This window comes from Osmerus mordax, chromosome 7 (assembly GCF_038355195.1).
Source record: "Osmerus mordax isolate fOsmMor3 chromosome 7, fOsmMor3.pri, whole genome shotgun sequence".
Classification (NCBI taxonomy): domain Eukaryota; kingdom Metazoa; phylum Chordata; class Actinopteri; order Osmeriformes; family Osmeridae; genus Osmerus; species Osmerus mordax.
In genome coordinates, this window is record NC_090056.1 from 3,048,715 (window position 1) to 3,071,168 (window position 22,454).

At 44.0% G+C, this 22,454-nt stretch overlaps 1 protein-coding gene across 2 annotated transcripts; it reads left to right on the forward strand.

Annotated features, from left to right (window-relative positions):
* Positions 1–531: 531 nt before the first annotated feature.
* tead3a (TEA domain family member 3 a) lies at positions 532–21,749 on the forward strand. 2 transcript variants are annotated; one of them, XM_067239181.1, is made up of 13 exons: positions 532–663; positions 6,050–6,114; positions 6,285–6,347; positions 6,448–6,510; positions 9,217–9,228; positions 9,621–9,731; positions 9,814–9,854; positions 10,047–10,108; positions 10,205–10,341; positions 10,542–10,715; positions 15,819–15,959; positions 16,745–16,897; positions 19,690–21,749. In XM_067239181.1, exons 1-13 carry the CDS (start codon positions 657–659, stop codon positions 19,801–19,803), a joined length of 1,143 nt encoding a protein of 380 aa, XP_067095282.1. In that variant the 5' UTR covers positions 532–656; the 3' UTR covers positions 19,804–21,749. The 2 variants fall into 2 exon arrangements, with proteins under 2 accessions (XP_067095282.1, XP_067095283.1); XM_067239182.1 differs by lacking the exon at positions 6,448–6,510.
* Positions 21,750–22,454: the final 705 nt, after the last annotated feature.

The window sequence follows — 22,454 nt, forward strand, 5'->3', positions numbered from 1 at the left end:
GGCTGTTAATTCGCAGCAGTATTAAAGTGAGCCCAACTGAAGGTCTTGACGCTGACCTTGGCGGTTGTCTCCGATCGTTTTTCACAACCTCTTGATGTTTTGCCAGAACGTTGGTCGTTTTTTCAAACTGTCGGTGCCAGCCCAGCGCTATTAATACCTCCTCCCGACCTGCTGTGGCCATAAAACCGCTTCATCGAATACGACCCCAGCGGGCCTAGCCCTGAACGGCAACATTGTCAGTCTTAAAAATCTGTCGCCTTGCGCAGCAGTGGAAGGCCCTGACCACTCAGCTCCCTGTCCCTTGGGGTCCCTAGTCCAGGATCAGACCACCTAGCAAGGGATCCAAGCTGTAACCCCAATCTTTCTGTCTCTCTCACTCTCTCCACCCTCCCTCCTCTTCCACCCATCCCACCAGGTGTGTCGTAGGCGGAGCCGTCACCATTGCGTCGGAGTGGAGTTGCCGTGGCAGCCCTGAGGGGGGGCAGGAGGATGGAGGGGACGGAGAGGAGGAAGGGCTGGGGGAGGGTGGAGAGCGGGGCCTGGATGGGGACCCAGAGGGTGTGTGGAGCCCAGACATCGAGCAGAGCTTTCACGAGGCACTGGCCATCTACCCACCCTGCGGCAGGAGGAAGATTATCCTGTCTGATGAAGGCAAGATGTATGGTAGGTAGACTCAACACACAAGCACTCTTTCAATTAACTTTATGTTCCTGGTAAATTCAAGTGTTCAGGTAAATCTGTACACAATTAAAACATTTACCACACACACAGTTCAATTAATCTTTTCAGATGTTCAGGAAAGTCTGTGTGCACACACAGAAACGCTGGCCCAAGTTGTTCACTCATGTAACAAACAGTGTCCAAATCCACTTAGTAGGTACTTCACTGTCACAAATTGTTACAAATCAAGGGTGCCAATGTTTTTTAATGATCAAGAGATCCACACAGGATCAAACGCTATCATTAAAATAAGTTAAGTCTGGTGTGTCAGTAAACACACACAGGTATCTTCTAGTTTCCAATGCTTTCTGGTTCATCTTACTGGCATTGCAAATCTCATCACATCTCAATACTCAAAACTTCCCCATTGCTCCTTTTGAAAAAGCTTTCCGTTTATAGGTAAACTTAAGGAAGGTTAAAATTCCCCTTTTGGGAATTGGAACAGGACCTTTGTGTATTTTTTGTGTTCTCAATGAAGAGGTCAGTGGTCTGGTTCAGTCCACCCTGTATCTTGTTGGTCACCCAATGGATAAAATAACTGGATCTGATGTTATAGCTGACGAAGGCATAGGGCCACTGAGTATTGAGATGTGTTAAATGATTGGACCTTTAAGCTGACAGTATTTCTCATGTGTGTGTTTACTGGTTAAAGCCCTCTGAGTTGACGGTTGCGTAACATTTGACATGACATGAAGCTATGTCTAAAGTACAGGTTGTCTTTAAACTGTTCTCCTCTTACACAATGATAGACATATGGCTAAAAGTGTTGTCTATTTTAATCGAACCCACTCTGACTGGCTGTGTGTGTCTTGAGTATTTTGACCCTCCTCCCCTGCCATAGTACAGGCCTTGGCTGACTGCCAGACATTCCCAGCATATTTCCCTTGGCTGAGGGGTGGCATTCCTGCGAGAAGCAGCCTGTGTCGCGTGGTATGTATGTGTGCGCGCAACTGGATATGTGATCCCATGCGACAGAAAGGGAAGGTTTGTTTCAGCGTTCCGGTATTTTCTCCTTTTGTGGAAGTGGGGGCTCATAGGTCCAACCCCCATTCTGCCATAAGAAGCTGTGCGCACATACCGCCACACACCCTTTCCTACCAGACATACATTCTGGGCCTCTCTCTCTGCACCCCCCCCACCGGTCCCCCAGCGGCTGTGTTGTGTGTCACTCCTGCCCTCCATGATGTGTCATTTGCAAAGTAGTTCTCCACCGGTTCACACCGCCACACCGAAGTCAGCAAATGCCCAAAACACACTAGCTATATATTTGTGGTTGTGTTGCGCATGTAAAAAAAGTGGATCTGATTGTTGACAGTCCCACGCATTTTCGGTTGTGTGTGTGTGTGAGACTCCTGCTCCATGTGATGTCTAGGAAATTCAGCAAGGTGATGAGTCATCATTTGACCCCCACCCCCATAGGTCTTCAGGACCTCCTCTTCCCAGAACTGACACGCCGTAGGCTGGGGTAGGGCCAGGGTGTGTCTGGGGTAAACATTTTCAATCTATTAGCTTGTCATTAGGTATATCATTGTATTAAGTGCACTTTTAGACAGTGGTTATTAGTCAAAACACCTCTCCTCCCCTTCTTTGCTAATAATAAGCTAAAAAAGGGAGAGATTGAAAGAGAGAAGCAGGCACAAGGTGAAAGAAAGGGATGAGCTGACAAACCACTGCTGCCTTGTGTGGAGGCTGTGTTGTATCAGCTCACTACATTTACCACTGACTCACTCCATCTGCTGTTCTCCCCCTTACCAGTGGACAAGCACCAACTTGTCTGGGTCTCATACAAGACCCCAGAAACGGTCTAGTACGCTCACACACATGCACAGACTGTTTGCAGTGCATACATTAACACACTCGTAGTGATCAAGTGTGTGTCATGAGTTTTTACTCTGATTTTTTGTTTTACATGGAGAGAGAGGTTTAGTGCACTTCAGTCTACCAGTTGTCTTCTCTCCTGACCTGTTCAACTGGTGAGGCAACCTTCTCTTTCAACACTTCTGGCTTACACAATCAGCTTCCACTCCTTTATTCATGTGCGCTCCCTCCTTTTTTCTCTCTTTCTCCACCGTTCCATTAATAAACACTGCTTTTATAAATCCCTCTTCATTCCCATACACACACACCTAGCAGCGCTCTACGGGGGGGGGGGGGATACTTCATCCAATTAATATTTATAGTTGCATATGGGTTCAATCTACCATTTCTTAGCAAATGGCTTTCTCTGCTAGCTGACTTCAGCCACCTCTCCACTGCTGATGATGGGCCACAGGCGTACTGCTGAAGCTCTGGGCCTTCTGTTGAAATACAGATCAAGTCTGAAAGGCGTGAGGATGCAAGACTGCAGTGGACATCAGATTTTATCCTCTTATGGGCACTGAAGGCCCTTTCGCAGTTGGCAGAGCTGATAAACAAAAGAAGAATCTGAACAAGGAACAGGACTTTAATTTTCCTTGATAACAAAAAATTATCTACAGGAACTGTAGCTTTTTTTTGCGTTCATCTCTGTGAAAGGTGACAAATGAGCGTGCGTGACGAGTGTCGTAAGAGACTGAGGCAGTGTAGCGATATTTTACCTTTCATAGCGACAACAAATCAAATTGAGCGACTTTCCGTTACTTTGGAAATTGTGGTTTATGAGCAGCAGCAAAACAACTTCTGTTAACTCGCACCCCCACACATTTACATTTAGTCATTTAGCAGACGCTCTTATCCAGAGCGACTTACAGTAAGTACAGGGACATTCCCCCAAAGCAAGTAGGGTGAAGTGCCTTGCCCAAGGACACAACATCATTTGGCATGGCCGGGAATCAAACTGGCAACCTTCAGATTACTAGCCCGATTCCCTAACCGCTCAGCCACCTAACTCCCTAACACCCCCCGACAACACTGGACAGCGCTCTCAGTCAAGCAACGGTGCATCATTGAAATCTGCGAAAAATGTATTATTTTCCTCTTACTCAATCACAGGCAAGTGAAATCGATTTTATTTCTATCCATTGGCTAATGAAATAAAAAATGTTGTCACCTAGCGTGAAATTTTGTTGCATATACAAGTGTTTTTATTTTTATGTATTTTTTATTAAGTGAACAATCAGGTCACATACAGAAGCATAGTACAGATACCGTTTACAAATACAATAATGAAAAACAAAATACAAAAAACAGTAATAACAATAAGATTGAAGTACAGTGGATAACAATCAAGACAGTCAAAAATAGAAAGATATATAATCAGAGCAAAGACATATGTACAAGTGTTTTACTCGCATTGTAGAGGGTTGCCTCTACAATTTTCAGATGGACCACCAGGACACTGATAAGAAGGGAATCTAGCTAATGACATAATGAATTGTTAAAAAAAAGAAGAAAAAAAAAAGTATTTCATGAGAGATTTTTGAATGGGAGTCAATTGGAGGCAGAGTTTTTTCGAGACAGTCCCTGGCGACCATCGGCGGGATTGCACTTTAAGCCACTTCCGCATTTTTCAGCCCCGGACGTTCCCCAAGGGGCAACTGAAAATAAATTTGATAATTATGTTAGGGTTTCCTGCAGCACTTTTCAGTTAAAGATCCTGTAAAGTAAATTCCATGATTTGCTTCTCAGTACATTATATATGTGTGAAATTAGTTCCTGAAAGCATGTGCAAAGTGCGAAAACTTTGTCGCACTGAAATGTTAGTTAGACCGTAGAATAGTTTCTCTTCTGTTTTCAGCTCAGGTTTTGTAAGGCGGAGCCAAAAAATTACCGATCTACGTCACTTTGACTGATCTACGTCAGATCACTGCATGGCTCCTCCTTTCACCCGGTGAAACGAGATAAAAGCCTGGAGCTCATTTGCATAAGAGGTCCTACGACTCCTGCTGTATTGTTATTGTAGCCTACATCAGCTAGCTAGCTAGCTTCAGGATGTCTCCCTCCACCCGCAACTGCATACCTGGATGCAAGAACTTCAGCTGCGCTGCAACGCTATTTAATTTCCATAGTGATGAAGAAAGGAAAAATAGGTGGATTGATTTTGTGAAGAGCCACGCTGATGAAAAGCTTCGCATCAACTCCAACAGCCGCCTCTGCAGTGACTTTAACATGGACCCGAGACGGACAGGGTTCACGGACACACGGCTTCTCTTGCAGCATGGAGCCGTACCGAGCATCCCCCTCCTGGCCGTTCCTCCTCCGGTCGCACCTGGACCGTCCACCGCAGCCAGCAGTTCATCACTCAGTTCTGTGTGCTTGTTTATAATTATACTAGATAACTTTTCCAGAGGTATCTCTGCTATGAGTTACTGCAAACGGCAAACTTGATATTACTTTGTGTAGAATGATGGTATTTTGGTGTAATGGTAGCTATGTGCTAGAAGTAGCCTAGCTGGAGAGCTCACTGTCTGCTGTCCATTTTTACTCCTGTGTTACAGCTCAGGGGAACAAGCTTCATTTATATGCATCTGTATGTTTCACTCATTGAACAAATAAATTATCTGGGTCGTAGGTACTTGAGACAGGCGGCGCCTTCCAGCGAGGGGGCGGAGCTTCAGCTCCTTCAGGCGACACGCCCCCAGTCTCAAGCAGACAAGACTTCTGATTTTCTCACGATTTTAAAGCCTATTTTAACATGCTTGTCTGTGTTTTTATTCATTCGAATTTGGATGGGTAGTTAACAACACATTCTTCTGTGGTGTGATGAACTTAACTCGTTTTCAATTCCATTTTACAGGATCTTTAAGGCGGCCGCCTAAGCAACACACGCCTGCTGCCTTAATTACGTCATCAAATTTTAATAGCGATATCCGCCGTTGTCCTGTTTTCTCCATTCCAAACCGTGACCAATGCCAGTCTCCCTTCTCTGCAGAACGCATTGAACCCCCCGCCGGCAAACCGCACCCTACCACCTTAACGAACACATTTTCTGCGGGAAACCCTGATTATATAGATATTAGGCCTCAAAGATTGGTAAATTTGGGGGCGTAGATGGCTTGGTTGACAGGTCTACCAGCCAGGGCATAGAGGAGAAAGGCCGTTAGCGAGGTGGGCGTGCATCATGTCTTCGGCTTCTCCCGCCCTTTGCCCCTTCCCAACTGCCCTCTTGTCCAAATTTGGACATTTCTGGCTCCAAAAAACAAAGATGGTGACCAGGAAGTCCAAAAATCAAGGCTTCAAAACAAGCTTTCACAAACTAATGGGTGAAGTCACAATGATTACGTCCATTGTATATACAGTCTATGCTTTTTCCTTGCAAATGTTTTCACTGGTCATAAGCCTGTTTGGCACCCTCTTGTGGTAGTGCTTAGAAGTTTCCGCTGTCTCACCACCGGGTTCTGTTGTGTTGCAGGGCGCAATGAGCTGATAGCGCGCTACATCAAGCTGCGCACTGGGAAGACTCGCACACGCAAACAGGTTAGCCTGACACAAACACAAGACTCAACAAAAATGACTGGGGTCTTACTTTTCCAGCAGTAAAAGTATATATCTAGAAGTTTTTGTTGTTGTGGGATTTTATAATGTAGAAGAACCCAGTATGAGCATTTGTGTTTTTTGTTTTTTTAACTCTATCTCACACACCCCAGGTATCTAGTCACATTCAGGTGTTGGCGCGTAAAAGGGTACGAGAATACCAGACAGGCATCAAGGTAGGTACCAACTGAAAGACGCTCGCTCTCCTTCCTCTCCAGTCACCTCCTTTTCTCTTTCCCTCCTCTTCCTCCTCCTCCTCCTCCTCTCTCTCCTCAGGTCTCTAGTCACCTGCAGGTCTTGGCGAGGAGAAAGTCACGTGAGATTCAGTCTAAGCTGAAGGTATCCCACACACTCAACCGGACTGCTTTACTGCTAGCCGCTTTACCGCTTTGCTTACCCGACCCCATCCCCATAACATCCCCCCCATCCCCCATCCTGGGTTTAAGGCGCTAGTTAGGGTTTGGGTTCAGTTTTCCATGGCTGCTTCCTGGGAGGGGTTTTCATTGGCTGTGGGGCCTGGACATGTAAGTGGTTTAACTCAGACCAATCCCAGCTTTGGTACACAACAGATCATTTTGTAGCAGTGGAAGCTTTCACTCTAACTTGACTTGTGCCGACCACCACCCCCCACCCTCCTTTCTGACAAACATTCACCCTCTCCCCTGCTGCCTAACAATAAGAGTTTGTTCTTACACGTTGGCTGAAGGTTGTGGTTTGGTTAGGGCCATCCTGATGGGTTTCTGACCAGAAGGAGGGAGTTAGAAGACCTCAGAGGATCTTAGCATCCCATCCATACAGTATGTTATTCAGGAGCTTAGAATGTGGAGGGTTGGCTCGGCTTGCATGGGTGTTCAGTAAAGGGTCCAGGGGAATGCTTGGGACATGCATGGCTATGATATAGCAGATAACACACGCACACATCCATACTTCTTTTAACCTCCTCCAAGTCTGCCTGTGGGTCTGGCATCAAATTTGTAAAATCATAGCGTGGATCACCTCTTAAGTAGACTGGAGACTGTCTACCTGCTATTCGTATTTTTTCGATGTGTTATACTTGACAGTATAAGTCTGTTTATAACACAAAAGATCACATAGCACTAGTAATTTTAAATAGTTTGGACCACCAGTAACATTTTAGGAGTATTGTCTTTTCAGCTCTTCGAATTTTGTGCGCTAGTTAGCTCCCTGTCACGTGACAACGGAGTTTAGTGACAAGGAGGGATTGATGGCTAATATTAACCAATTTAAAATCTGTATTAATGTTAAGAAAGTAAAGAGTAAGTTTCATTGGTTATGTAAAGTTTGATAGAATGGTGGACCGGTCACCGTATCAGCTCACAGCAGGCACATACTGTGCAATATTATATTTAGCAAGCGTTTTGTAGAGAAATTAAAATAGATCGCACCCTAACGATTATAAAATATAAAATGTCGGGAGCATATGCGACATATGCGATGGTCGCAATTTGGAGCTTTGCTTAGAAGATATACATTTGGTAGATGTCTCCAAGTGTCTATGGTTTACAGAGACACCATGCATGTCACTGTGTCCAACAAGCGACAGACTGATCCTCAACAAGCGCACTGCCCCATGACCCTTTTTTGGAAAGATTTAAGTTATATTTAGTTATACAGGAAATAGGGGAGAGAGACATGCTGAAATGAGACATGCTGAAATGGCCCGAGCCGGAATCGAACCCGGGAAGCTGCGTAGGGCCCATATGGTGTGCACCCTACCCAGTGATATCACACATGTTGTGAAATCATTTCAATGGGCTCTTTAATAGCTAAAATAAACAATTTATAATTAGCATATTTGGTCACTCAGAATTGTAATGTAAACAGAATATGTTTATTTCGATATCAACCTCACTATCGCTCGGTCGATACGTTCAAGCCTCAGTTTGATATTTCCCGGCATGACCGAACGGTCGAGGTTAGTAAGTTGTTTATTATATGGCAATTTTAGGTCTTTTCATTTTGTAAATGAAAATAAATGGTAGGCTAATTGTAGCTAGCTCTCAAGTCTTCTCACGGTGTGTTTCAGGTTGTTGCCTAGCACCCAATTACTTTTGATAGAAAGCGGACAACACGGTTCTGCTAAAATGGCTTTAATTCCAACACAAGTAACGACTCTTTTAGAAAGTTAACAATTTCTTCGTCGCCGTTGATGTCTTCAGTATCGTCTGACTCCTCCATAGATATATATCTATGGACTCCTCGATATCGCTCATTTTGAAGATGACGTCAGAGGAGGGCAATAATAATCCGTATCAGACCGCAGACGGGCGATGAGGTCAATACGCGGCTGGCATGACTACCCATTAGCCAATCAGAGCGCTCGTACTGTCGTTGCCATATAATAAACGTTAATATTATTGACAGTTTATCACGTTAACCTTACACTAGTACCTACGTATTTCACAGGTGTTTTCCTTTTCCAGATTGAGATCTGTTGTCCCTATGGTTGTGGAGTTAAATTTAACTTCTTTTGAGATATTTAAGGGGAAAAAATACTCACACACACTCCATTTTACCGTCTGCCTGGGATGGTGGCATATAGTTTCAAATTCCTGTATTTCTTTATCTGTTTCTGTCTTTCAGTCTCTTCTTTACTTCTCTCTTTATTTGTCATGTGATCTAAGTTTGGATGAGTGGACGCCATGAATGTGTGCATGTCCACCTGACCTGGTACAGAGGTTTAGAGAATCACGCACACTCTTAAATTCCACATTCCTGGTTATCAAATGCTTAAGTCTTAGTATGAACTATATTCTCTGTCAGGAAAGTAAGTTAGATGAAAGATAAACAGAATTGTCAGTCGGCCAACTCTACTATCAGAAGCTTTACTCAATTCAGCCAGAGGCTGGACAGCCTGTGTGCACAACCTTTACTGTTCAATGTTTAGCACAACTTCCTACACTTCAAAAGTTGTTGTTGTGTTGACGAATGGTGTCCCTACTTGGAAAGTTCATGGCGGTTGTTCATGTTGTTATTCTTACCTTTTAATGAGCCAATTAATGATTTGTGTCTTTTTTGCTGTAGGCCATGAACTTGGTAAGTTGGAGTTGGATTTTAAAACCTTGAAAAAATTTGCTTTGTGTGCTTGCCGGTTTGCCGCAGCTGCAATTGCTTGCCCTTACACTTCCTGGAACATGCATTGCCCCCCCCACCCCCACCCTCCCTCCATAATCATACACAACCTCTAGTCAAAGCCCAACTCCTCACCCAACGCTTAGCTTAGCTTGCTTGGCAGGCTCTCTTGCTTTGCCCCTTCTACCAGCACACACTCTCATTTTCTGTCCTTTTTTTCCCCCACTGCTCTTCATTCTGTTGCTAAGGCTGAAACACTATTTTTCTTATTCCTTTTGCTAATGCGTAAAAAGTGCAACATGGTTCTAATGGTTAGAATATACTTTAAACTATTATATACTATCTCTTTTTCTCAGGACCAGGTGTCAAAGGACAAGGCGTTGCAGAGCGTGGCTAACCTCTCGTCGGCTCAGATCGTTTCTGCCAGCGTGATGAAGCCCCAGCCCCCCTACCCCCCGCCTGTCAGGGTGAGACACAAACACACACTCTCAAAGTTTGAGGTGTTCCTTTCTGTAAGTGTCTGTAACCAGTCTTTTCTTGTCTCCTTAGTTTTGGCCTGGCATCCCTGGACAACCTGGACATTCTCAGGAGTGAGTTTCACTGGGAGAAAGAGAGGGAGAAGGGGAGTGTGGGAGAGGGGAAAGTAGAAAGGAAGGGAAAGAAAGAAAGAAAGAAAGAAGAGGCATGGGGGCCTGGTAGGAACTGTGGAAGTGTCAGCTAAGCAGAAAGGGCTTTGCTTCTGTCTGCTATGTTCATGTCTTCTCTTCTGTCTTCTACTTCAGCATCAAGCCTTTTGCACAGCCCCCATACACCACCCTCCCAGCCCCAGTCCCTACGCCTATTAGTAAGTGTACTCACACACAGACACACTCACAGACTGTGCCGATTCCTTTGAGTGTCACCGTGTTAATAACGTTCGTCTGGTTTGACTGCATCTCAGGTTACGAGCCACTGCCTGCTCCTCGGGCCCCTGCTACCATAGCAACGCCAGTGTGGCAGGACCGGACCATCGCCTCTGACAAGCTCCGACTGCTAGAGTACTCTGCTTTTATGGAGAGCCAGAGAGACGCAGACACGGTATACACCACACACACGCAACATAAGTGGTACCACACAATAATGGCAACGACAGGGTCGTCAAATCACTTTTCTTCATGTTTTGGATCTAATTGGGAAACTTTTGCTCTTCCTCCTTTCCTTCCTTTCTTCCTCCCATCTCCTGACCCTGTCCCCTCTACATCTCCGTCTCCCCCCCCCCCCCCCCCCCCCCCTTATAGTTCAGTAAGCACCTGTTTGTCCACATCGGTCAGTGCAGCCCGGGCTACAGTGACCCGGTGCTAGAGTCAGTGGACGTGAGGCAGATCTACGACAAGTTCCCTGAGAAGAAAGGGGGTCTGAAGGAGCTGTATGAGAAGGGACCACACAGCGCCTTCTTCCTCGTCAAGTTCTGGGTCAGTCCCCCCCCAACACACACATATTGTAACAGCTGATAGATGTGTGTTCTCACTAGACCTTCGTATTGTAGAGCAGTATGAAGGTCACCTGCTCACCCCATAGGGACCATCAGGGTTTTTCCTGGGTCAAAATTGGTTTTCGGTGCTCAAAAAAAACAAAACATATATATACATATATATTTTTTCTAATGTATTTATTCCCAGGTGTTTTGCACCTAATAATGCACCTAAAATACAAACCTGAGCAAGGGCAGCAATCGCTATCGAATCAACAGACAATTTAGCTAGCAGGGGAAGAATACAAACAACGTGATTTAAATTTGCAAGAACTATAGACTTATACAATAACAGGCTTAAATGAACTGACAACATAAGTTATATGACTTAAAGTTCTCAAGGACGCACACACGCAATCTCAACTGCGGTGTTAAGCACGTGTCCGTGCAATTCTCCGACATGCACTCTAACAATCACTGCTGATAGACGGCCTTGAATTTTGTACAGCCTGATTTCTGATACCGTGGCAGCAGAAATTTAGCCATAGAGGAAACACTGGACTATATATTATCATTCCAGGTTAAGAATACCAATAGAGTTGGAAATCGCAAATCAAACTTTTGTCAGCATTTTGAGTGGAAATTTCATTTGCATTTGTACAAGTGTATTCGTGCACGTCGGGCTGGCCCTCGCAGCGGAACGACAGTTTACTGGCCGCTCTGTCCATTCGCGCACCTCACAGTTGCGTATTGATCAGACAAGAAGACACGCTTATCAACTCGATTAGTATTGATCAAAACAGAACGAGGGTTCGGCTGTAGCCTACTTGAAACATACTATTGAGAACATGAACACAGATTTTTTCTTTTCTTCATCACAGACTTTTTTTTGCCTTTGGCACTCAGGATTTGTCATTGGCGCTTGGGTAAACGGCTTTGGCGCTTGCCAACATTTTCTCTATGCAGGAAAAACCCTGACCATGTGAGTTGCCCACAAGGCATGTTCTTAAAATATAACTTTTCACCATGGAGCTCCATCAAACAATTGTAGTTCTTTTTTAATAAAACATGCTTGCATTAATGTAGATTTTAAAATGACAATATTTAATATAAATTTTTCAACTACTGGTTGACACGACTTTGCAACATCGCGTGAACATCGGGGACAGTGCCTCTGGACTGGCAGACCGGGGTGGTGGTTCCCCTCTTTAAAAAGAGGGACCGGAGGGTTTGCTCCAACTTAAGGGGGATCACACTCCTCAGCCTCCTTGGGAAAGTCTATTCAGGGGTGGGATGGGAATCAGCACCTCCAAATCTGAGGCCATGGTTATCGACCGGAAAAGGGTGGAGTGCAATCCCAAGCGGAGGAGTTCAAGTATCTCGGGGTCTTGTTCACGAGTGAGGGAATGATGGAGCGCGAGATCGACAGGCGGATGGGTGTGGCGTCCGCAGTGATGCGGGCTCTGCATCGGTCCTTCGTGGTGAAGAAGGGGCTGAGTCGAAAGGCGAAGCTCTGTATTTACCAGTCGATCTACGTTCCTACCTTCACCTATGGTCACGAACTGTGGGTAGTGACCGAAAGAACGAGATCGCGAATACAAGCGGCCGAAATGAGTTTTCTCCGCAGGGTGTCCGGGCTCTCCCTTAGAGATAGGGTGAGAAGCTCGGCCATCCGGGAGACGCTCAGAGTAGAACCGCTGCTCCTCCGTGTCGAGAGGGGCCAATTGAGGTGGCTCGGGCATCTGATAAGGACGCCTCCCTGGTGAGGTGTTCTGGGCACGTCCCACTGGGAAGAGGCCCTGGGGAAGACCCAGGACACGCTGGAGGGACTATGTCTCTTGGCTGGCCTGGGAACGCCTCGGGGTCCCCCAGGGAGAGCTGGTGGAAGTGGCCGGGGAGAGGGAAATCTGGGCCTCCCTGCTTAGGTTGCTGCCCCCGCGACCCGACCCCCGGAAAAGCGTCAGATGATGGATAGATTTTTAAAACAAAAATGTTTTATGTATATATGTACCGTATTTTCCGGACTATAAGGTGCACTTAAAAGCCTTTAATTTTTCTCAAAAAACGACAGTGCGCCTTATAATCCGGAGCGCCTTATATATGGATTAATTCTGGTTGTGCTTACTGACCTCGAAGCGATTTTGTCAGTGGCGGCCGGGACTTTGCAGAGGCCCCCCTGCAAAGTTGGAGCTTGAGGCCCCTCCCCGACATCCACTCAAAATGTATATCCATCCTATCTTATACATTGCTGTCTACCTTTAAATATAGCCTATATTCACCAATGTGAGAGAGACATAACAAAGTTTTAAAATAACAAAAGCACAACAGCAGCCTATCTGTGTGGCGTCCTGCGGAAACCCGTCGGATGTCGCGGCCGCTCATTGTTGGCTATAAGCCATAAAAGATCGAAAATCGTTTTCTGTCAAAATGGAGATTTTTGATGTTTTCTGTAGTTAACACCCTAAACTTCATTGTAATGTACAAAAAGTATATAATTACTTATGAAAAACAGTTAATTTCAACGGTTTTTAGACATGTCAGCTAGCAAGATTTCCAAGCCATTTAAAAATCAAATGCTCAGTTTGCCTGCTCTTTTGAGTGCTGCTGCAGCCCCAAACAACTGATTAATTAAGTCAGGCTGTAAACTTAAAAATAACTTGCTGAGAAGTTATTAATGTAGCCTATACTTAAACTGACATTTACATTTAGTCATTTAGCAGACGTTCTTATCCAGAGCGGACATTTACAACGTGATTACGAACAAAAGGATTTCTTTTCCATATTCGCCACAGAATTAGAATGAAACGGAGTGGAATCTTTGAATGCAATTTTCTCCATTATCACTTTTTGACACAGGTCAACTTTAAAATTATGTAACTTCAGTTGTGATAAAGATATTGTTGCCAGATTCAGGGATTTTTAGACTATTTAGCCCATGCAAGTGGATGAAGATCTGTCACGTTGCCTACATTACGGAATTACTTTACCAGGCTGGCAGTTTAAACTTGGGGCTCTCAATGAGCGCCCTCAAAGTGTTTTCCTTGTTTGTTTTTTGTTTTTTTATAATATATAGTCCTAGTCTGTTTTTTGATATGGAGGGCAGGGCCCTTTGGGCGTGGGGGCCCCCCCGCCTCGCGGGGGCTGCGGGGGCTTCCCAGCCGCCACTGGATTTTGTGTGGTACACGGCGCTCTGTCAATGTTTTAGTACGACTTTGGTAAACTACAAAGCCGCAGCATTACGGCTACCGTAGTCAGGAGTGTTGCGGAGTAATACATACTGTGCTTCACCATAATATTACAGTGTGTGTGTGTGTATAAGGACCCCAAAATTGCACCTGTCAAGAGATGCTTACGACGCGGACTTCAAACTCAAGGCTATCAGTCACCCAGTAGAACATGGGAATAAAGCCGCTACGAGAGAATTCAACATGTATTTTACGTGTTATAACTAAACAATTTTGAGAGTTATTGTGAATACGCTAACGTTTGATTTAGCTGTATCAGACAGTTTTTTTTTACGTGTTACAACTGAACAAGGTTGAGAGTAATTGTGAATACGCTCATTAACGTTTGAACAATGTTGAGAGTTATTGTGAACACGTTTAATAAAGTTTGACTGACTGACTGTTTTGTTGCGGTGCACTTTATGTATGAAAAAATATTGAAAATAGACCATTCATTGACAGTGCGCCTTATAGTCCAAGCACTTGTCCTCTCCAAGTTGGACTATTGCAACTCGCTGCTCGCTGGTCTCCCAGCATGTGCAACCCGCCCTCTTCAGAGGATTCAGAACGCAGCGGCCCGCCTGGTCTACAATCTACCCAGACGCTCCCATGTTACCCCGCTCCTCATCTCTCTCCACTGGCTACCTATCATGGCCCGTATCAGATTCAAGACCCTGGTACTGACCTTCCGAGCGGTGAACGGGACTGCACCCGTCTACATCAAGTCTTTCCTGCAGCCTTACACCCCCACCCGTCACCTACGGTCTTCTTCAGACAACCGCCTGGTGGTCCCACCGCTCAAGACCGCCCGGTCCCAACACAAGCTCTTCTCCTGTCTGGCCCCCCAGTGGTGGAATCAACTCCCCACCTCCATCAGAGACACTGACTGTCTCTCCACCTTCAAGAAAAGGCTCAAGACGCACTTGTTCCGGGAGTACAACGGTACTTAGGAATGGTTTGCTTGACCCGATGTTAGTTTCCTCAAGGATCACAATGACTCTTGCTTAGAGACTTGTTGCTCTTGTGGTTAGTGGTAACTGATTTAAAAATGTTGTACTCGCTGTGATATATTGTTTTTATTATTGTTGCTTGTTTTTTCCACAGGTACACTTGCACTTATAGCGGTTCATGTTGTTTAATTGTGACTTGTTTAACTACATGCTCTTTTGGTTCTTCCCTTTGGCACTTACTTTGGTTGTTCACAATGTGTGCTTCATGTTTTGGCTACTCGCAATGTTTTTGTGGCTATCTTGTTGTTATGATCAGTGACCTATGCTCTTTGTAAAGCTCTCTTGGAAGTCGCTTTGGATAAAAGCGTCTGCTAAATGAATAAATGTAATGTAAATGTAATAATCCAGTGCGCCCTATAGTGCGGAAAATACGGTACTCTGACCGTGTCTGAAGTCAAACCTCAATTTTGTGTGCAAGGAATAGCATTTACTTCCTTGCATATTCTGTACAAGCTGTGTTATGCTGGCTAGCTTCATTTTGACTGGTAACATACTGACGTTGCTCGTCCACAAATCCCCTAATAAACGCATAGAATAGGGTTAGTTTCTCTTGCTAGGCTACCTGTTCACGCTGCCAGGTATCTCACACTGCCTTGGGGGCCTGTCATGTGACTTCCATTGAAAATAAATGGGAGGCAACATATTTGTCTCCTGCCCCCCTGAAAAAATCCTAGGGTAAACACTGTCGGAAACACTTTTTATCATTCTTATGAGGAATAATTGACTTTGACGTGATCAGACAGTCTCTTCACATATATTATTAAAAGGTGATCTGTGCAACAGATAGCCCTTAAAGTAGTTCTCAAAAAGGTTGGTGACCCCTGCTGTAGAGCATATGTGCTGTAATGTGTGCGTGTGTGTATGTCCTAGGCGGACCTAAGCAGTGACCTGGAGGAGGGACCTGGAGCCTTCTATGGCGTTAGCAGCCAGTACAGCGGCACAGAAAACATCACCATCAGCGTCTCCACCAAGGTCTGCTCCTTTGGCAAGCAGGTGGTGGAGAAGGTGGAGGTGAGTGGGGAAAAATGTGTGTGTATGTATGCTGTTAGCAGGGTTCTTTTTTTTAGGTATGCAAACTCCTCACCTTTACATTTACATTTAGTCATTTAGCAGACGCTCTTATCCAGAGCGACTTACAGTAAGTACAGGGACATTCCCCCGAGGAAGGTAGGGTGAAGTGTCTTGCCCAAGGACACAACGTCAGTTGGCATGACCGGGAATCGAACTGGCAACCTTCAGATTACTAGCCCGCTTCCCTCACCGCTCAGCCACCTGACTCACCTTTAGGTGAAACTAACCTTTTTGAAACCAAAATGGGTAACCTACGTGATTCGTGCAGATCCGATGAGAAAATATAGCCGTGGCCAGCACAGCATTTTACCCGTGCTTCGCAACTTTACAACTTGCTCTGGAACCAATCGTCACTCCTAATGCCTAAACCTCACAGCCAATCAGAGGCAGAGTGGGGAGAGTTTTTTTTTTTCAAAGTCTGCAACACTGAGCTGTCCGTCGACAACTGAACCGAACTGAAGTTGAACACTGCCGAACTGCAGAACGAAATGCCCGTCGGAAAGCAACCTTAAGGTTTTGCTCTCAAAGTGCACCAGATTGATGCGTTTAACTTTAAAATGTTATACATTTCCTTCCGGGGAAGCATGCCCCCGGACCCCCTAGAGGGTCAGGGGTTCGCCGTATCCTTCTCACCTTTTTTACCCCTTACCTGTTTGCATGCCTGGGCTATGCATTTGACAGGTATGGATGGATTTCTATTCAAACGTTTGTGTTGTCCTACCCAGACGGAGTATGCCCGAATGGAGGGAGGGAAGTGTGTCTTTAGGATCCATCGCTCACCCATGTGTGAATACATGGTCAACTTCATCCACAAGCTGAAACACCTGCCAGAGAAGTACATGATGAACAGCGTCCTGGAGAACTTCACCATCCTACAGGTGTGTGTGTAATTATTTTGTATGACACTTGAGATGAGACAAATAAGATTGTATGAGACAATAATGTGCTTAATTACGAAAAACCCATGGTTTGGATTTGTCTGTGGGAGTTGTCTGCAGTGGAGTGAAGGTGCCCTACGTTTAGCATTGTCAACATATAACACTGCACTGTTCTATGGCATATGGCAGTTTACATCGGTAAAAGACACATGTTTAGGGATTGTCCATGCTGAAGTAGATCAGGACCCCTTTCTTACAAAGGCTTGGGGAAGGGCACGTTGACACATCACTCTGCTTCACTTGTTGTTGTGGGCTCAGTCAAGACCTGAAGCCTGTTCCATAAAGGCAGCTCAAAAAGGTTGGACTTAAAGTCCCAAACCAGACTTCAATTATTTTAATTAGTCAAGCGGGGCTAAAGCGGTTCCATAAAGGCCAATTTCATCTCACGCACTCCTACAAATTCAAGGTAGATTTAAGTAGTCAATGTAATTGCAAGTGCACCCTATTCTTAAGCAGCCCGAGAGGTAAAACCTGGATCATACAATCCACCACGGCAAAAGCAATGCACACGGCCACGTGACTTCTTCCAGAAAGAACGTTCCCTTTAAGCCGTGTACTATGACAGCTCTCATCCACCGCTTCATCAAAATAAAATGACACGCCATGATTGAGGTGAACGATAGGCTACAAGGTCAAGGTATTTTTTAGACCTTTACTTTGTTGATTAAAAAACAGACGCCCTCTACACACATCTAAATTAACTTTGACATTGTTTAAAATAAATAGCTTACTATTAATCGATACATTATCCAGTAGCCTAACTTTTTAACATGGTTTTTGTGTCGGGAAAATGGAGGATAGATGTATGGATTATTAATGTTCCGTTGCATGGTTTAGGCTCAAGTTAAGTTTTTGTGGCGAAAAGTGAAGCTAGCGGTGGCGAAAAGTGAAGCTAGCCACAGTCACTGACCTTACTTACGTCACTAACGTCACGAAAACACGCGTGACTACCTGTAGCAGAACATTCGTTCTGTTAACTTGGGTGATAGCTAGGCTAACTATAGCTTTACTGCAAGGCAGCTTCAGAAATGCCACAAGCAGAGGCCAGGGTGGTAACTATTTACTCATTTTACTTTGTGATGTGAAACACAATTGTGAAATGTAATGTACAATATTAGCTGATATTATTAAGGAAGTAGGCCCACATCTACTTTCGGAAACGGTAGTCTACTATTTCACTGAAGCATTAGCATGACATTAGCCTCTGTTGCCCGGGCAACACATACTACAGTGGTCTATGATGCATCTGTTTTCAATCGTTAAAATAAACATTCCTCACAAATACATTTTCGTTGTAGGATTTATTATGACATTACATTACAAGTCAACGATTTGTTGGTGAAATTATCATTACCTGTGGTTTCAAACCAGTGTTGCTCACTGCAACGCTGTAGCCTACGCGAGACACACTACAAAAACATCTACACAGCTGTTTAGGAAGTCAAACGGCGACAGAACATGTTCGGCACTCCCCTTACTTAAATCAAAAGTCTTTCAATAGGTGAAACTATCTAACTACTAACCTGAACTTCATTGCCACAGCCTAAACTTTGTCAATCTGTTCATGAAAATAATAAATTTCAGCCTAAACCTTACAACGGAACGTTACATCGAATTCAACCAACGCAATCGCTACCAAGACGAACACAGCAGTAGTCTAGTACTGTACAAGTAGAATTTACCGGGGCAGCTTCTCCACACATGGCATCGCATTTTGCGTTGCGTTGTCATAGAGATTAGGTCAATTTTTACACCGGTCTGCCAATTTTATTCGTTTTGATTCAGCTATGAGGCTGCCTCTTGCAGGGGAAATGAGAAGACATCATATTTCATTCTACACTTCACTCGTATTTTGAGTTGTAAATGAGCAGCAAAAAAAAGATGCTTTTAAATCTATGTAATCGTTATAAATAATAAGTAGGCCCTATGCATTTTTATATAAAATATACAGAAATATCAGTTGTAAAAATGTCATTAAAAACGGACCCCTGTGCAAACGACGCAAGCAAGCACACCCTACAATTTCCCCAGAAATTGTACCTTCTCTAGTTTAGATTGAGATATAGGGCCTATGCCTGATGCCTAAACATTTGAAATCACAAACCACCATAGCCATACATTTAACGGCTATGGTGTGTATCAAATCATTGTTCATCATTGTTTAATGCATTAGGCTAAATGTTGTAGCCTATGTAGGCTATTTAAGTTGATTTTCTATAAATGTAGCCTACATATTGAACTGATGAAAATAAGAAAATGAGAATGTCCGTGGTAAATCATCGTTTTCGCGTTGGGTCAGTGTTACAGGCACGTCTGGTTAAGCAACAACACGGTGTAAGCCTGCCAATTAGCCTGCCCCGGACCAGACTCGTTTCGAAGCATAAGTTACCATAGTAACTGAGTTCGAACTACGTTGAGCTATCGAATGAACTAGAAATTAGTCAGACGTAAGTCTGGCTTATTCGGTAAACTCGCTCTATGGAACAGGCCTCTGGAGAACTGGGGAGATGGCACATGTTACTGAATTATGTACTGGCACAGTGTGGCCTGCCAGTGTCACCCATGTACCGTTGGACTTTAAATTGTGAGTAAAGGTGTCTCCAGACAATCACACAAGCAAGATATCTGATGAGCTATCTATCCTGAAGGGAACAGTGTGAATTAGGTGTTTGTGTGTGCAGTGTCCTAGTAGTGTGCATTTGCATCCCCTCACCTCCCTTGTTTCTCCGTAGGTGGTGTCTAACAGGGAAACTCAGGAGACTCTGCTGTGTATTGCCTTTGTGTTCGAGGTCTCCACCAGCGAACACGGAGCTCAATACCACGTTTACCGCCTTGTCAAGGACTAACACACTAAAGCCCCCTTCCTGTACAGACTACTACACACACGACCCTCTCTACAGACTGTTCTGAACACGGGCACGCAAATACAAACCACAGACGTTCTCCATAACTTACACATGTACAGACACACTCCCACACACAGTCTCATAGTGCACCAATCTACCAATCAAACCAAAAGCAGACGAGGAGATACTCACAGAGCCTCTGAACAGACAACACATATCCAGCCTCTATAGTTAGTCAGTCTTTGACTTTATAACACATAGGAAACAGATGACAGCTGAAAGACAGCTCCTCCCCCCCCCCCCCCCCCCCCCCCCCCCCCCCCCAGGAAAAGCGGTGTCTTTGGCTTTCATCCGACTCCACCACAGGTTCTTCTGTAGGCAATGGGAGTTCTGCAGGTGTGTTGGCTGTAAGGGGGTTGGGGTCAGAGGACATGAGTCAAATGTTCATAGGTCGCACACTATTCGATTTTTGACTGCGCTCCAATGCCTCCTCAATACGTCCCATTGTAAAATGCTCTCATAGTTCGGTTGATTTTTTTGCAGGAAACATGCGCCTCACCTTTTTAAAAACACATCTCAGTTCTGACAGCCTGAATTCTTGGGTGAGGAGCAAACGGTAACAGCCCTGTAACCCCCTTCCCTCCCACACTACACATCCCAGTCATACGCCTTTGTTTTTATACACTAATCCCTCCCTGGTGACCATAAGAGATTGTGAATTCAAAACATAACACTCGAATCGTCTTTTATTTTGATTTTTGCACGTTACATTTTTTTTCTCTCTTCACACTAAAATATCATTTTGTAGTTTAAATAAAAGGATTGACACTATTATTGTTCAGTTTTAAACAAGCTTGTCAGGCCTGAATTTGTGAGCTGGTTGGTAATGGACAAGGGCTTCCTGCAGTATTTCTACCTCCAGGGGCATGTGGTGACATTTAAGGTGTGTATGGTTCTATAAGCCTTAACCCAGCAGCACTGATGTATAGGATGTAAACTTTGTGAGCTGATACTCGAGACATGGTACTGTCTAATGTCAGACCTGGGTCACTTTTTTATGATGACATTTTTATGTGTAAAGCATAAACCTAATTTCTGTGTGTGTGTTTTCTTAGCGGTACAGCCAAGAGGGGCAAATTCATTTAAACAAATGTGCTATTTTTCTTTTTTATGTGTGATATTTCAAATCGACAAGGTACAATCCCCCCTCCCCCTTCTTGCCATTGGCTGTACTGATACAGATTTTTCTTGGCAACACTAAGGATCTTTGTTATATCAGCTATTTGTATATGTCTTCTTTTGTTCTGATGATAAGAATTGGGATTTCTGTCTACCACCAGCCCCAGTTTTATTTTGTTTTTGCCAATTTTATGAGGATGGCACCACTTCTATGTATCTGTGACTGTGTTGACAATGACTGACTTGGTGATGCATACTGTAAATCTATTTGGACATTTTCCAGGACATAGACTGAGCTTTGGTAGAAATGTTGGTGCTCCTCAATTGAAAGGGCTTCCTGGCCCTAGACTAAAATAAATATGTGCTGTTGACAGTGGTTTTAACTGTTTCGGAGGGGGAATGGTTAGAATAGAAGTTTCCTCAACTACAGAAAGATCATAAGTTGATGGACCCAAGTAGTAATTCAAAATGGATCTTGGTTCAATTGGAACTAGCCTGAACTTAAGTTAACCAGACGTGACTAAAATATTTTTTTTTACAAATACTTGTTTTGTGGTTAAACTCACTTAAAGCAAAATACATATCTAAAATACATGTTGAACTATATATATTTGTATCGAGGTCTGATTACCTGACCATTTGTTTTGCTTGCCTCCGGTCAAATCTGCTCTGTGTGACGCCTGTACTGTTACACTGTCCATCACTTCTCTACCAATAAAAATCACAAGGTGCCTCCTGAGCTAGTCTGCCTTTGGAAAATAACTCTCTCTATTTGTCTGTATTGTTTTGAATCATGTCCATCCAGGCCCAGCTTTTGTGTTTCCTTAATTTACGGTGACCAGGCGTCCCCGTTTTCCAGAGACTGTCCCTGTTATTTTTTTATTTGTAATGTTTTTGCTGTGCGTAAAAAACAGACCACAAAGTGAAATATTATTGTACATGGCGTGAAATAATAGTGTACAAGAAAGACCGGGCAGCAGAACCTATTGGTTGATGTGTTGTGTTCTTGTTTTGGTCAAAAGAGGGGACTGCTTGCTATAGTAGCTTCATATCACTGCTTCTAACTTCTTGCTCGCACTCGTTTGATTGAAAACTGCTGTGGAAAACTAGCATCACTTGTGTCTTTTCAAGCCAGGTAAATTACAATCGTTTTAGATTGTTAGCAACTATTGTGACTAACTATGTTATGTCACAATTTATTATTAAAGTAGCTGAAGGTTTTAAATGGTTAACTTAACTTATGGCGAGCAGAACGAATGAAGACTATGAAGTTAACAAAAACAAAAAAAAACTGGTTAGCTAGCTATTGTCAAACAGGCTATTTTGAACATGATTGTAATCAAATAAAATGATTGTATAAATATGAATGCACACTTAAGAGTATATTGTTGTAGTGTAGCCAGGTGAACAATGGGTAGTTCTTAAACTATTTAAATACTAACACATGTTTTAATAGAAATTAGTACTTAGCG